The sequence below is a fragment of the Chiloscyllium plagiosum genome, unplaced genomic scaffold (assembly GCF_037043375.1).
Source record: "Chiloscyllium plagiosum isolate Xiang-an unplaced genomic scaffold, Cpla_swu_hap1 HiC_scaffold_28, whole genome shotgun sequence".
Classification (NCBI taxonomy): Eukaryota; Metazoa; Chordata; class Chondrichthyes; order Orectolobiformes; family Hemiscylliidae; genus Chiloscyllium; species Chiloscyllium plagiosum.
In genome coordinates, this window is record NW_028270166.1 from 46,562,793 (window position 1) to 46,577,618 (window position 14,826).

Here is a 14,826-nt window from a genome sequence, read left to right on the forward strand (position 1 = left end):
ATAAAGACAGTCACAGGTAGTTAGGATAGTGAAGGCGGCGTTTGGTATGCTTTCTTTTATTGGTCAGAGTATTGAGTACAGGAGTTGGGAGGTACAGGACATTTGTTAGGCCACTGTTGGAATATGGAAATGTGTTGCTGGAAAAGCGCAGCAGGTCAGGCAGCATCTAGGGAACAGGAGAATCGACGTTTCGGGCATTAGCCCTTATTCCTGAAGAAGGGCTAATGCCTGAAACGTCGATTCTCCTGTTCCCTAGATGCTGCCTGACCTGCTGCGCTTTTCCAGCAACACATTTCCATCTCTGATCTCCAGCATCTGCAGACCTCACTTTCTCCACTGTTGGAATATTGCATGCAATTCTGGTCTCCTTCCTATCTGAAAGATGTTGTGGAACTTGAAAGGGTTCAGAAAAGATTTTACAAGGATGTTGCCAGGATTGGAGGACCTGAGCTACAGGGAGAGGCTGAACAGGCTGGGGCTGTTTTCCCTGGAGCGTCAGAGGCTGAGGGGTGACCTTATAGAGGTTTACAAAATTATGAGGGGCACAGATAGGATAAATAGACAAAGTCTTTTCCCTGAGGTCAGGGAGTCGAGAACTAGAGGGCATAGGTTTAGGGTGAGAGGGGAAAGATATAAAAGAGACCCAAGGGACAACTTTTCAATGCAGAGGGTGGTACGTGTATGGACTGAGCTGCCAGAGGATATGGTGGAGGCTGGTACAATTGCAACATTTAAGAGGCATTTGGATGGTATATGAATAGGAAAGATTTGGAGGGATATGGGCCGGGTGCTGGCAGGTGGGACTAGATTGGGTTGGGATATCTGGTCAGCATAGACGGGTTTGACCAAAGGGTCTGTTTCCATGCTGCACAACCCTATGACTCTATGCATGCAGTACTTGAGATGTGTTCTTATCATTGTCCTGAATAACAGAAGCATAATATCTTTACTTTTACATTCAGTGCTTCTTGCAATAATGGATAGTATCCCATTAGGCTTGATTACACTCTGCACCTATATACTAACTTTTTAGAATTTATTCAGAACACCTAGATCCTGCTGCACCTCAGATTTCTCCATTTAAGCAATACATTTTTCTTTATTCCTCCTGCCAAAATACACATCTTCACATTTTCCCTACATTACATTCCATCTGTCAGTTGTTTGCCCGCTCACACAACCTATTTACATCAGTCTGCAGACTCCTGCTTTCCTACCTACCTTTGTGTCACCCCCAAATGAAGTTTGTGTCTTTGCTCCTCTCATCTAAGTAATTGTCCCAAGGGATTGTTTTAGAAGAATAAACCGGCCCTTTATTCTCTCGAATTTACAAAACAATAAATAATTTTTTTCCCTGGTTCATGATTTAGTGGTGACAAATCATGAATTTAATATGATCAAAGATCCAAAGTGAATTGGGACATTTCTTTGCATAGAGTTGATTGGATCTCTGAAATAGAGAGGTCCTTTCAAATAAAATGGAACTGGCCTTTAACACAGAGGGAAAAACAGTGCTTTGCAAACTATAGCCTGCCCAATCTTGGTCCCACAGGATCCACAACTCCCTTGCCTGCCTCTGCCATTCCCAGATTAAGGTCATATACCAAGAGGATTCCGATGGCTGGCCTGGCTACTGTCACAGGCGACGACTTCATCGAGCTCAGAATTACTGCTGGAATCCCCATCACTGGAGCTGCCAATCCATTGAGGGGCACACTTCCTGCGAATTACTGCCTCCCTTGCTCTGCGCACCCGCTGTATCTGCTCCTTCTGTTTTTGAGTCCGCTGACATTTCTTTATTCTGGGCACCTTTCGCGATGACGAGTTCACCCATTTCACATTGGAGCTGGATTGAATGGTCTTGGCCACTCGGGTCCGGGAGGATGAGGCAGGTCCAGCCCTATCATACTGAGGCTGCTCTTCTCCATCTCTCGTTGAGGGGTTGTCATCTGAGGACCTAGAGACATAATGTCAAATCATCATACACAGTCATCTACACAAAATTCAAACTCACAATTTAGACTAATATTCCCCTCAGATTTTCTCTTTATTACCTTGTAGAAACTATTATCTGATTTTCTCTCTAGTTTTCTCCCAATACTTTCCCAACATTCTGACATTCCATTAACTTTTGCAATATTGAATAGTTTATTTCAATTTCACACCTTCCATAACAATCCTTAGTCATCGACAGTTCATCCTTGCAGTGTTCTTTCTTTTCAGATAGCTGTTAACTATCATGAAAAATCTCCTTAAGATGCCTGCCATGATTCCTCTACCATCTTACTTTTCTACCTATTTTGCCAGTTCATTTCAGCCAATGTCCTCTTCATAAACTAAATAAAGACAATTAAATGTCAGATACCAGTTTCAAACCCAAGTTTCTCACCAGCAAACTGAAAGTAAAATCCGATTATATTCGATCACTGTTGCCTACAGCACTCTTTGGTAAGAGATCAGTCTTATTACATGTTAGCTCATCTAATTACCTAGTCACCTTTTGGTTCAACAAAATTTTATTTAAAAAACCTATCCCAATATTTTCTATAATCTTTCCCAATTTAATTTGTCCTATTCACATGAAGACTAAAATCACCCACAATTGTTACAGTACTGAATGGGCACTATTTCTCATAGTGTGATTACTTGTTTTTGACCTGTAAGCTATTCGTGGCAGTAATTTTATTTGCCTTGCTGTTTCTAAATTCCACCCAAAGCAATTCTATTTCTTGATCTCCTGAGCCAAGATTATTTCTCAATGTGGTTCTGATACTGTTCACCCCTTCTCTTTCCTTTCCACTTCGTCTCCTTAATTACCTTGTGTTGGTCATTACTGTTATTAAGGTGTAGGTATACTGTACCTTTAAGACAGTGGAAGCTGGCACGGACCTACAGAGGCACAACATGTGCTGAAAAATGTAAAAATGTAACATTTGGTTGTGAAACAAATAGGTGGAGCTGTGTTGCCATGGTACACAACAAATTCAAATTTGGCCAATCACTTTAAATTATGTCTCAAGATACCAAAATCCAATCAAATTTGAATTTTAATGTTTTGATGAAATCAAACCAATGCGACAGCTCAATGTTTTGGGGTATATAAAATCGGGTATTTTGAACAGTTAGCCTGAGCGGCAAAGAATACCAATGAAGATACGGCCTGCACAGCCCATTTCTGAAAGGTACCTTTCCACATGAAATTTGTAAAGCAGAAGACCGAAAAAAAGACCCAGGAAAGTACATATGAAGATACCAAGGGAACAGCGACAACTGGCTGGATTTGAAATTTGATTCTATTTGTAAATCTAATCAGGGGGTTTTATCAAATCAGTATCTTATTGTAGAGTGGAAGGTAGATAACATGATCAGACAAAGGAGGATTACCGTGTAGATAGTTAGTATTTAATTTTCTTGTGTTTCTCGGAGTTACATTTTTTCCTTTCCATAGAAGGATTTTTGTAGTTCTTGGTCACTCATACTTTAACAGATTACAAGGTGAGGCGAGCTTTTTTGCGCGCCTGGTTCAAATTAACAGAACTGTTTACCCTGCGTCATAACATTTCACTGAATTAGTCACCATGCAATCTAGTAGTGACCACATCATACTCATTCACTTTTATTCATGCCATCAATTAATCAATTTTGTTAACCGAATGCACACAGCAATTGTAGAGAAAATCTGCCTTTCTACCATGTTTCCTTCTCTGGCTAGCTGTTGGCACACTCTTACGTTTGCCCACTCTCTCCCTTCCTGTGTTAATCTGATTATCATTATCTGTATCATTAACCTTCAATACTGCCTTGTCCTTTCATTTAAAATCAGAGATGTATAGCATAAAAACAGACCCTTCGGTCCAACTAGCCCATGCTAACCAGATATCCTAAACTGACCTAGCCATTTCCCACACTTGGATCCCTCCACTGGTTGGCAAAGTCTTCTCTCAAGCTGAAGTTACTCAATTTGACAGGACACGGATCCCAGTGCAGTTCAAAGGAAGCTTATCGTCTCCCCCCCAGTACTGGTACCAATGCCATATGAAAGTAGTTGAGGAGATGGGGATAGGTCAGTCATATTTTCCAAAATTCCCTTGATTCTGGAAAGCTCCCAGTAAAGTGGAAGACTACAAAATTAACAACTCTAATCAAGAAAGGAGGTTAGAAAGCAGAAAACTATGCACAAGTTAGTCTAACATACATAATTGGGAAGTGCTGGAATCATTAAGGACAAATGATAGAAATCCTTGATTACAGATGTTGGGCTCAAGGAAGTGAAACCACATTATAGCCTGGCCATTTTACAGTTAACATGTTGGACAATTAAATAATATTTAAAATGGCCTTGCTGCTTTTAAAGGTATTGCATGACACTACCTACAGGATCTGATTTACATGTCACCTGAATTTAATTAAAAATATTTACTATTGTAAGTAGAGATTTTGGTTATTCCATCCAGCAGCACATTTTGCAAGAATCTGTTTTCTTGATTGATCATTAGAGAGAAAGATAGTCTATGGGATGAAATTTAAATGGTTACGTAAGCAATAACGTTATTATAGGGAAATGATCGTTGAAAATAAATGCCGCAACCAAACAATCACTGTAACAAGAGGAAAATTGATTCAATACTGACGTATAATTAGATGACCTGAACTGATTATTGCAGTTTTGTAAATGCAGGACTGTTTCTTTGATAATTCAATCCAATGTTTAAAATGCTGAAATAGGTGTTCATTCATTAAACAAAATGAGCACTTGTCTTTTTTTTTAGGACCAGTAAGATCCCCATACTTTAAGCTAATTTTCTGTATATTGATCCACATAATATCATATTTCCACTGAAAGAGCAGAATATCTGAAAAATCAAAATGCAAGCAAGTGCTGCCAACATGATTTTACAAAGGGAAATGCAGATTGACAAATATGTTAAGTTCTTTGAGAATGTAACAATTAGCGTGGATAATGGGGAATCAGTAGGGGCCCTCTATTACAAAGCATTTCGTAAGATGCCCTGTAAAACATCACTAGGTAAGAGCTCATGGCTCTGAGGTTGAACGATTGACTAACCAACAGGTCTCAAGTGAAGAGAGGAATGACAACTGTGCACTATTACCACAATTATTGCATATGTGTTGTGTGTACAGTTAAACTCAGAAGTATTTACAAGGGTAAACATTAGAGGCAAAAAAAATAAAATTCCAGTATACTGACAGTGCTACTTGCAGAACCTCAGTTCAAGTAAAACTTCACAAAGTTTGGAATATGGATTCAGTATGAACACAATTCCAAAACAAAACTAATGGTAGTTAGAAAGAAACAATAGTGAAATTGGAGTGAACGGCATCACAATGAAATATGTAGACAGGTTTACCTACTTAGGACAAATGATAAGACGATAGAGTGATGGCAGGAGGATGGAGATAGTATTTTGAGAAGATACAAGTTGTGTTACCAACAAGAAAACTCAAGTTTGGAATTGGAAGGAACACAAAAGCTGCTATATACTATCCACTTTGCTGAATGCCTTAGAAACCTGGAGAATAAGTAACAATCTGTTGAAGAAAACGGAGGTCTTTACAATGCGGATGCTAAAAATGTCCCATGTATGGACCATAAGACCAATGAAGGAGCGTTTGAAATTGAAAAGAGCTAAAAGAAGTGTAAAAGTTGAAACACAGAAAAAGGAAATTTCAGCCATTTAACTGGAGCTGAAAAGTTGAAGACATCACTCCTAGCGCAAAGTGGATGACATCAAAGTAGGGGTTGACATAAACACAATTGAATGATTGATGTCACAGCGTAGTTACAGTTGAAGTACAGTGGATGTGAGAGACTGATGCTAGATAGATTACTGTCATGACGAATAACAGCAGGTTTCCTGGCTGAAGCTGCTAAACGCAGGACATAAACTAACAATAAGCAGACAGCCAAAGTAAATGGGTCATTTTCAAGTTGACAAATTGAGAGTGGTGGAGTTCCTTAGGGATGAGTGCTGAGGTCTCAACTATTTATTCAATTATTAACAATTTGGATGAAGGGACCAAATCTATTGCAGGTAAACTTAAGATAGAGAAATGGGTAGAGATATAAATCATGAGGAAGTTTCAAGGAGTATGTGAAGGGCTGCAGATAGATTAAATGAAAACATTGGCACTTGATATGTAGGAAAATGTGAGAGTGGCCACTTAGAGTCATAGAGATGTACAGCACGGAAACAGACCCTTCAGTCCAAATCGCCTATGCTGACCAGGTATCCCAAGCTAATGTACTCCCATTTGCCAGCACTTGGCCCATATCCCTCTAAACCCTTCCTATTCATAAACACTACCAGATGGCCTTTTAAATGTTGCAATTGTACCAGCCTCCACCACTTCCTCTGGCAGTCCATGCCATACATGCACCACCCCCTGCCTGAAAAGGTTGCCCCTTAGGTCCCTTTTAAATCTTTCCCCTCTCACCCTAAACCTATGCCCCCTAGTTCTGGACTCCCTCACCCCAGGGAAAAAACCTCGGAAATTATCCTATCCATGCCTCTCATGATTTTATAAATCTCTAGAAGGTCACTCCTCAGCCTCCGATGCTCCAGGGAAAACAACTCCAGCCTATTTAGCCTCTCCCTGTAGCTCAAACCCTCCAACCCTGGCAACATGCCTGTAAATCTTTTCTGAATCCTTTCAAGTTTCACAACATCATTCCTATAGTAGGGAAACCAGAATTGCACACACTATTCCAAAAGTGGCCTTACCAATGACCTATAGCGATGCAACATGACCACCCAATTCCAATACGCAATACTCTGACCAATAAAGGCAAGCATACCAAACACCTTCTTCACTATCCTATCTATCTGCGACTCTCACTTTCACGGAGTTGTGAATCTGCACTCCAAGGTTTCTTTGTTCAGCAACACTCCCTCGAACCTTACCATTAAGTGTATAAGTCCTGCTCCGATTTGCTTTTCCAAAATGCAGCATCTCGCATTTATCTAAGTTAAACTCCATCTGCCACTCCTCAGCCCATTGGCCTACCAGATCAAGATCCCATTGTACTGAGGTAACCTTCTTTGCTGTTCTCTACAGCTCCAATTTTGGTGTTGTCCGCAAACTTACTAACTATACCTCCTATGGATGCAAGTTTACTTGCTGAGCTGGAAAGTTCATTTTCATGACTCGCTATACCTCCTATGTTCACATCCCAATCACTTAGATTAAAAGACAAAAAGTAGTGGACCCAGCACCAATCCTTGTAGCACACCTCTGGTCACAGGACTCCAGTCTGAAAAGTTACCTTTCACCACCTTCTGTCTTCTATCTTCAAGCCAGTTCTCTATCCAAATGGCTAGTTCTCCCTGTACTCCATGTGATCTAACTTTGCCAACCAGTCTACCTTTAGGAATCTTGCTGAACGCCTGTATAGATCACATCCACCACTCTGCCCTCATTAATCCTCTATGTTACTTCTTCAAAAAACTCAGTCAAGTTAATGAGATATGATTTCCCAAGTACAAAGTCATGTTTACTATCCCTAATCAGTCATACCTTTCCAAATACATGCAAATCTTGTCCCTCAGGATTCCCTCCAACAACGTGCCCACCACTGTTGTCAGGCTCATCGGTCTATAGGTTCCTGGCTTTTCCTTACCACCTTTCTTAAATAGTGGAACCACGTTAGCCAACCTCTAGTCTTCTGGCACCTCACCTGTGACTATTGATTATACAAATTCAGTGGGGAGAATAGACACACTGACTAATATTTAACTGAAGAGAGACTGTAGAATGCTGCAAAGAGGCTTGACTTAATTGAATGTTAAAAGCTACAGTATGTAGGTCTGGCAAGTGATTAGGAAAGCAAATAGAATATTGGTACTTCTTGAAATGGAGCTAGAGTACAAAAACAGGGAACACTTGTTAAAGCTGTAGAGGCATTGGCAAGACCAAACCTCGAGTGCTTTGCAAAGTTCTGGCTTTTAAGAGGCAAACTTCTTTCTCAGACTCAGGATCAAGGAGTGGGAAAAACTGAAGATTTGGCACACGCGGAGGGAGAAGAGAGAAGAAAGAGAACAGCTTTAAACCTGTCAAAGAAATGTTTAGCTAATAAACTTTTTGCAAATCAGTACAGAACCTCCATTTTAAGGCTGCATACATTAGTTACAGTATGGGGAAAATATTGTAGTCAATATTAGTGGCATGAACAGCAAATGAGTGAACTTAAACCTGAGATTGAGCTCTGACATACAGTAGACATGACAGTAACTGCTTGGTTATATTTTTTTCAGTATTAAGCATATATGATAGTGATACATTTAGTTCTGACCTCACCCTCACCGGTCCATAAAAGGGTGATTTTTTTCTGCACGCAGGAGGGAATGTTCAGGTGGCAGACATGGTATCATTCAAATGTGCTGCTTTGTCCTGGGTAATGTGAAGCTGGAGTGTTGCTAGAGCTCAGATGTTCAATGACTTAACAACATTCAGAACTCCTCAGATACTGAAATAGTCCACATTCAAATGCAGTAAGAGGTGGACAGCAATCATCCAGGCTTAAGCTAACAAGTGGCCAGTCAAATTCAGGCCACATAAATGCCAGGCAATGAGCATCACTAATAAGAGATCATGACATTCAATGACACTACCATCGCTAAATTTCCTTACTATCAACATACTAGGGATTACCATTGACCAGAAACTAAACTGGATTTCCCCATATAAAGACAGTGGCTACAAGAGCAGGTCAGAACGTTTCCCTCCCGAATCCTCAAAGCCTGCCCACCATCTACAAGACACAAGCCTAATGTAAAGGAATACTCCCCGCTTGTCTGGATGGATGCAGCTCCAACACCACTGAGGGTGCTTGATATCACCCCTGGACAAAGCAATCTCCTTGACTGGCAGATCCATTCCCTCCAAAGTTTAGTAGTAGCATGTAATGTCTACAAGATGCACAGCAAAAATTTGCCAAAGATCCTTCTATACCCACAATCATTTCCATCTAGAAGGACTATGCAGTATTGGAACACCACCACCTGAAAGGTCCCCTCCAAGCCTCTTACCACTCTGACTTGGAAATATATTGTTGTTCCTTCAGTGTCATTGGATCAAAATCCTGGAATTCCTTCCCTCACAGCATTTGCGCCAGTTTATAGCACATGGACTGCAGCAGTTTATGATGGCAGCTCACCATCTTCTCAAAGGCCACACAACACCAGATTATAGTCCAACAGGTTTATTTGAAAGTACAGGTACAAGCTTTCAGAGCGCTCCTCCTTCATCAGGTAGCTAATGGAGTAGAATCATAGGACACAGAATTTATAGCAAAAGATCAGTGTCAGACATTGATGCAAGATATTGAACAAACCTAGATCGCTATTAAGTCTTTCATCTTTTAAAATGAGCTGCAGGTTTCCATTCATTCACATGTAAAGCCCAGAACTTCTTTCAAGTCACATTGAAGACTTAACAGCAATCTAGGTTTGTTTACTATATTGCATCAGTGTATTTACACCTTTTGCTGTAAATTCTGCGCTCTATAATCCTACTCTGCTAAGCTACCTGATGAAGGAGCAGTGTTCCGAAAGCTTGTACTTCCAAATAAACCTGTTGGACTGTAACCTGGTGTTGTATGATTTTTAAACTTTGTCCAACATGAATACCTCCACAACAGCACTTCTCAAAGGCAACTGCAGAGGGTCAACTGCTGGCCCATCCATCAATGCCTATTTTCCATCAGTGAATTGAAAAAAGGAGCCACACACACCTAGGCTGGATATGACAGGATATACTCAGGTAATTTTCCAAGAAAGAGCCAAGGTGTATCAGGACTAGAACAGATTGGTTCAGTGTATGGTTATTTCTGGAACTCAAGTCTACTGTACTATTGCTGGAATGTTGCCAGATCCTATGACCTTTACAATATCTATTGCCTTCTATTTGATATCGCATGGATTGAACCAAACTGGATGAAAACTAGACATGTGAAGCTGGAAATTTCAGGAGAAGCCAAGATAGATTATCTGGATGGCATTTTTGGCTGACTGAAAGAATACAGTTTGATACATCTCAACGAATGAGTGACATTTGTTTCATTGAATGAATGAAAGCATTTAGATTCAATGAATGAATGAACACAGTTTGATTCACTGACTGAAAGAATGAAGGCTTCCACATGCTTCAGCTTTGTGTTGTCCACTGAGGTTCTGGGCTCCCCCATCATGAAGGATGGGGATATTTGTGTAGTCAACTTTTACACTGCAATATTTAATTGTAATCATTTATAACCAGATGTGGTTGAACTGCAGAACTTCAATCTAATCGGCTTGTTCTGAAATCACTTAGCTCTATCACTTGCTGCTTATGCTGTTTGGCACGCAAGTGCTCTTATGTTGTTTCTTCATCAGGCTAGCACCTCTTTCAAGTTTGCCTGGTGCTGCTCCTAGCATGCCATACTGCAGTCTCCATTGAACCAGGATTGACCTCCTGGCTTGATGGTAATGGTAAAATAGTCAGAGTCCTACAGCACAGAAACAGACCATTCAGTCCAACCAGTCCATGCCAACCACAATCCCACACCAAACTAGTCCCACCTGCCTACTCCTGGCCCATATCCCTCTAAACCTTCCCTATTCACATACTTATCAAAATGCCTTTTAAACATTGTAATTGTACCCACATCCAACATTTCCTCTGGACATCAATTCCACACACAAACCATATTCTTTGTAAAAGATTTGTCCCTCATGTCTTTTTAAAGTCTCTCCCTTTTCACTTTAAAAATGTGACCCCAATCTTGAAATTCTTCCTCCTAGGGGGAAGAAAACTACTATTAATTCTATTTATACCCCTCAATATTTTATAAACTTCCAAAAGGTTGCCCCTCAACCTCCTACCCTCCAGTGAAAAAAGTCCCAGCCTTTCTTTACAACTCAAACTTTCCAGACCTGGCAACATAAATCTCTTCTGAATCCTCTCCAGCTTCATCATATCCTTCATATAACTGGGCGACCAGCACATTCCTGATGAAGGGCTTTTGCCCGAAACGTCGATCCTCCTGCTTCTCAGATGCTGCCTGACCAGCTGTGCTTTTCCAGCACTACACTCTTTGACAATGAATATAAGTGCTTCAAACTCCTTTTTAACCACCCCGTCTATATGTGATATAAACTTCAAATAACTCTGCACCTCAATGCCTTGGTCTCTCTGTTCTACAACACTACCCAAACCCTACTAATGATTGTATAAGCCCTATCCTTGTTTGTGTACCAAAATGCAACATCTCACATCATTAGGTTACAAATTATAAGTGAATATAATTCTATTGCACAGTCTCTCAGTGATGTCAACTTTTGGGTTGGCAAAATGTGTCCTATTTAGCAGGATGGAGGTGATCCTCAATCCTCAGTGGAAGGACTGTTTTGTGGACATGTCTACCAGTACAGTCATGGACAGATGTATCTTTGGCAGGCAGAGAGGAGGATGAAGTCAAGAACATTAGCTTCTCATGTTGGTTCCTTCATTAATAGATCCCCAAATCTAGCAGCATTGTTCTTTAGGACTCTACCAGCTCAGTCATTATTGATGTTTCTGAATCACTTTTGGAAACAGACATGAAAGTAACTGAAAGTCCCCACCAGACTATATACTGCACTCTTGTCAACTTCAGTCCTCTTTCCAATTGGTGTTCAACATGGAAGAGTACTGATATTTCAACCAAGGGGATAGATATGTGGTAATCAGCACATTTGGCCCGATACCATGAGACTGAGTCAATATGGAGGTCTCCTAAAGCAACTCCCTCGTAACTGTATACCATTATGCCATCATCTCTACTGGGCCTGTCCTACCCAAGGATGGTGATCTATGGGGCATAGCTTGTATGGTATGATTCTGTGTGAAGGTTAGGATGTTGCTTGACTTGTCTGTAAGACAGCTTCCCAATTTTTGCATTAGTCCCAGGTGTGATAACAGGTCAATATGGCTCGGGTTTGCCACTTATTTCCAGTGTGGGACGGGCCATCTAAATTCATTTCATTACTGAGACAAGATTTGATACAACTGGAAGACTTGCTAGGCCTTTTCAGAAATGGTATTTAAATATCAAAGAGGGTCTGGAGTTATATGTAGCCAGGTAAAGTCCTTGACAAACAAATTTCAATCCCTAGGAAACAGTAAGGTACAATGAGTTTTTATGACAATCGAAAATGGTTTCATTGTCAAAAATACACTTTTAATTCCAAATATTTAATATTGAAATTCCACCATCTGCCACCGTGAGATTCAAACAGTTCCTATGAGTATTAACTGGATCTCTGACTGTGGGCCATCTTTTAAAGAAGCGTGACCTGGAAGGAAAAGGGCAGATGTACAGCAAAATCACCACCTGGAAGCTCCCCCTCCAGCAGCGCAAAACACTGAATTAGAACTATTATCACCCTGCTTTTGTGGTTAGGAGTCAAAACAATGGAACTTCCTCCCTATCAGCATTGTGAGCATATCTACACCTCAAGGACTGCAGTGATTCAAAAAACAGTTCATTATCAACTTCTCAAAGTTATTTGGGGATTAGCAGTAAATGTTGACCTAGGACAAGTTAAGGACGGCAGATAGCAGAGATCAAAGTCAAGATTAGAGTGATGCTGGAAAAGCACAGGAGGTCAGGCAGCATGAGCTCATTCCTGATGAAGGGCTTTTGCCCGAAACGTCAGTTTTCTTGCTCCTTGGATGCTGCCTGACATGCTGTGCTTTTCCAGTAAATGTTGACCTGTCCAGTAACACTCATTACACAAGGAAATAGAAAAAGACAATCAACAACCCTCGCAGCAATGTCAGTAGGTGTCCACATACCCTTGTACAACATATCTGACCGATAATCGTCTTAGCAGGTGCATGCACTCTCTCAGGACAAGTCACTTTTCTCTATCAGGATTTTCCTGCTTTACATTCCAAAGGGCCCTGTGTAATGGACTGTCATGAAAAACTGGATACAATCGTTAGACCGGGCAATATTTTTCTGAGCTAAGCTCTGATCCCGATGCATCCAGTTCTCTGGTTGTTCTACTCCCTGAACCTGCCCCCAGAGGAGACAGTTCACTGCCCTGTTCTGTTTTATCATCTGTTAAGTTCATACCTGTAGCTTCCTGCCCACAGGGTCATCCTCCCTTCATTCTTCTCTGATGACAACTCATCAGATTCAGCGAGGTTAGTACTGGAAGATGGAGATGAATCACCAGCACTCGAAGAGTCTTCACTAGTGTAAGTATAACTCCGCACCAGATGCCGATCACTTTGCAAAGCAAGCTTGAGCTCTGCTGAAAAGCAGGAATGCTCAGAGTTCAAATACTCTGGCCACTGAGCAGCCTCAGGTCCTTTTACCTCTGGGGTTGAATGCACCCTGTTTTCCTGGATAATGCCATTGAACGTTGAGGGGCATGAACTGTCCAAACTAGTCACTGTGGCCTTTCCTGTAGATTCTTCATCTGTGTTGGCAGCAAATGGGATCTCTGGTGACTCTGCTTCTGGTTCCATTGCCATGAGAGCACAACAGAATACTAGGCCCTTTAACACAAAAAAAATCAAAACCTTAGTAAGAAATAGTAATGGTCACTATGATACAAACTCTTTGTTCAGCACACTCCTTCACACTGTTCAGCTTTGCAAGGATATGATAGCTGTCGTCTGTGAACATCTCACTGCAGGAAGAGGTACACAGCTATAATTCATTTAACATACTCGCATGTATAAATTACAGAAAAATAAACTCCAACCTTCTTTAATGTTTTGTCTAGGTAGCACAGCACTTACAACCTGGCGCATGTCACGTATAGCACAGAACAAATTGTCAAAAGAATTTCAGAGGTGTAATAGAAAAAAATGGATATTGAACCAAACAAAAATTCTAATTGGAAAGATAACCAAGTTGCTAATTTAAAAAAATGGACATTTCAAGGGTTTGGAAGGGAAAGAGGAGGTTGAAAAGATGAGGGAAGGAAACAGAGAGAGGAGGTCTTTCAAGACTGATGGTACAACCTTCAACTAGGCTGAAAGGAGGATCCCATATTAACAATTTCTCATTTACACTGAGTTATAATCTGGGTTCACATTGTTTAGATCCCATGCCTAGGACATCAGAATTCTAACATATCGGGCACTTCAAACATTTCAAGGGCACAATATGAGACTACTTCACATACCGCCCGTTGAAGCTCTGATGACACTTGATTACAGTTTTTAAAAAATAAATACAATCTCAGAAAGGACTCTGATCAATAACCCCCGGAAAGGGAGAGGGCGTCTTCATCGGTGCCTCTCTCTGGGAGAGGGGGATTCCTCACTCTGGGCCAGAGGAAGAGTGTATTCCTCAGCAGCCGCTCACTCCGGGCAAGAGGTTTGTGTGTGTGGGCCCTCACCGTGCCCTCAAATGATGGTGCGGCGTGTGTGTGTGTGTGTGTGTGTGTGCCTTGAGGGGGTGGCGGTCCTCACTGACCCCTGGGGTCGGTTACTCCTCCCTGCCGGGGAGGGGAAGGGGGAGAGACACCCGGGCACAGGCCCAGGTCTCGGCTTGTAGTGTCTCGGCCCACGGCCCCAGGCCCCCCGCTCCGGTTCGCACAAACAGGCCAGACGCTCATCTCACCGTGACCTCACTTCCGGAACCTCAGAGACGGGGCGCTCGGAGGAGACAACAGGCGCTGCTCCGTGACTGCGGGAGGACGAGCCTGTCCTCCAGGCTCCTCGATATTTCCATTCACCCCAAAGTTCACAGGGAGTGATCCGAAGGCGGGGGTCTGTACTCGGCACCAGCTGAGAGGCTGCCGAGGCTGACTGTTCCCGGCGGAAACG

At 41.6% G+C, this 14,826-nt stretch overlaps 1 protein-coding gene across 5 annotated transcripts in view; it reads right to left on the reverse strand.

The window, feature by feature from the left end:
* Window positions 1-14,783, reverse strand: part of LOC122565162 (uncharacterized) — an 87,012-nt gene extending 72,229 nt beyond the window's left edge. Inside the window, exons 1-3 of one of the 5 annotated variants that reach the window (XR_015751877.1) lie at window positions 14,621-14,783; window positions 13,118-13,545; window positions 1,605-1,957 (exon numbers count right to left, since the gene is read on the reverse strand). Coding sequence is in view for 4 of the 5 variants with exons in the window: in XM_043720862.2 (XP_043576797.2) it covers window positions 1,605-1,957; window positions 13,118-13,521 (757 nt within the window). In the remaining variant the exon portion in view is untranslated. Of the gene's footprint in view, window positions 1-1,604; window positions 1,958-13,117; window positions 13,546-14,180; window positions 14,508-14,620 lie in introns of those variants that run through there. The other 4 variants (XM_043720862.2, XM_043720859.2, XM_043720860.2 and 1 more) reach the window with 4 other exon arrangements.
* Window positions 14,784-14,826: the final 43 nt, after the last annotated feature.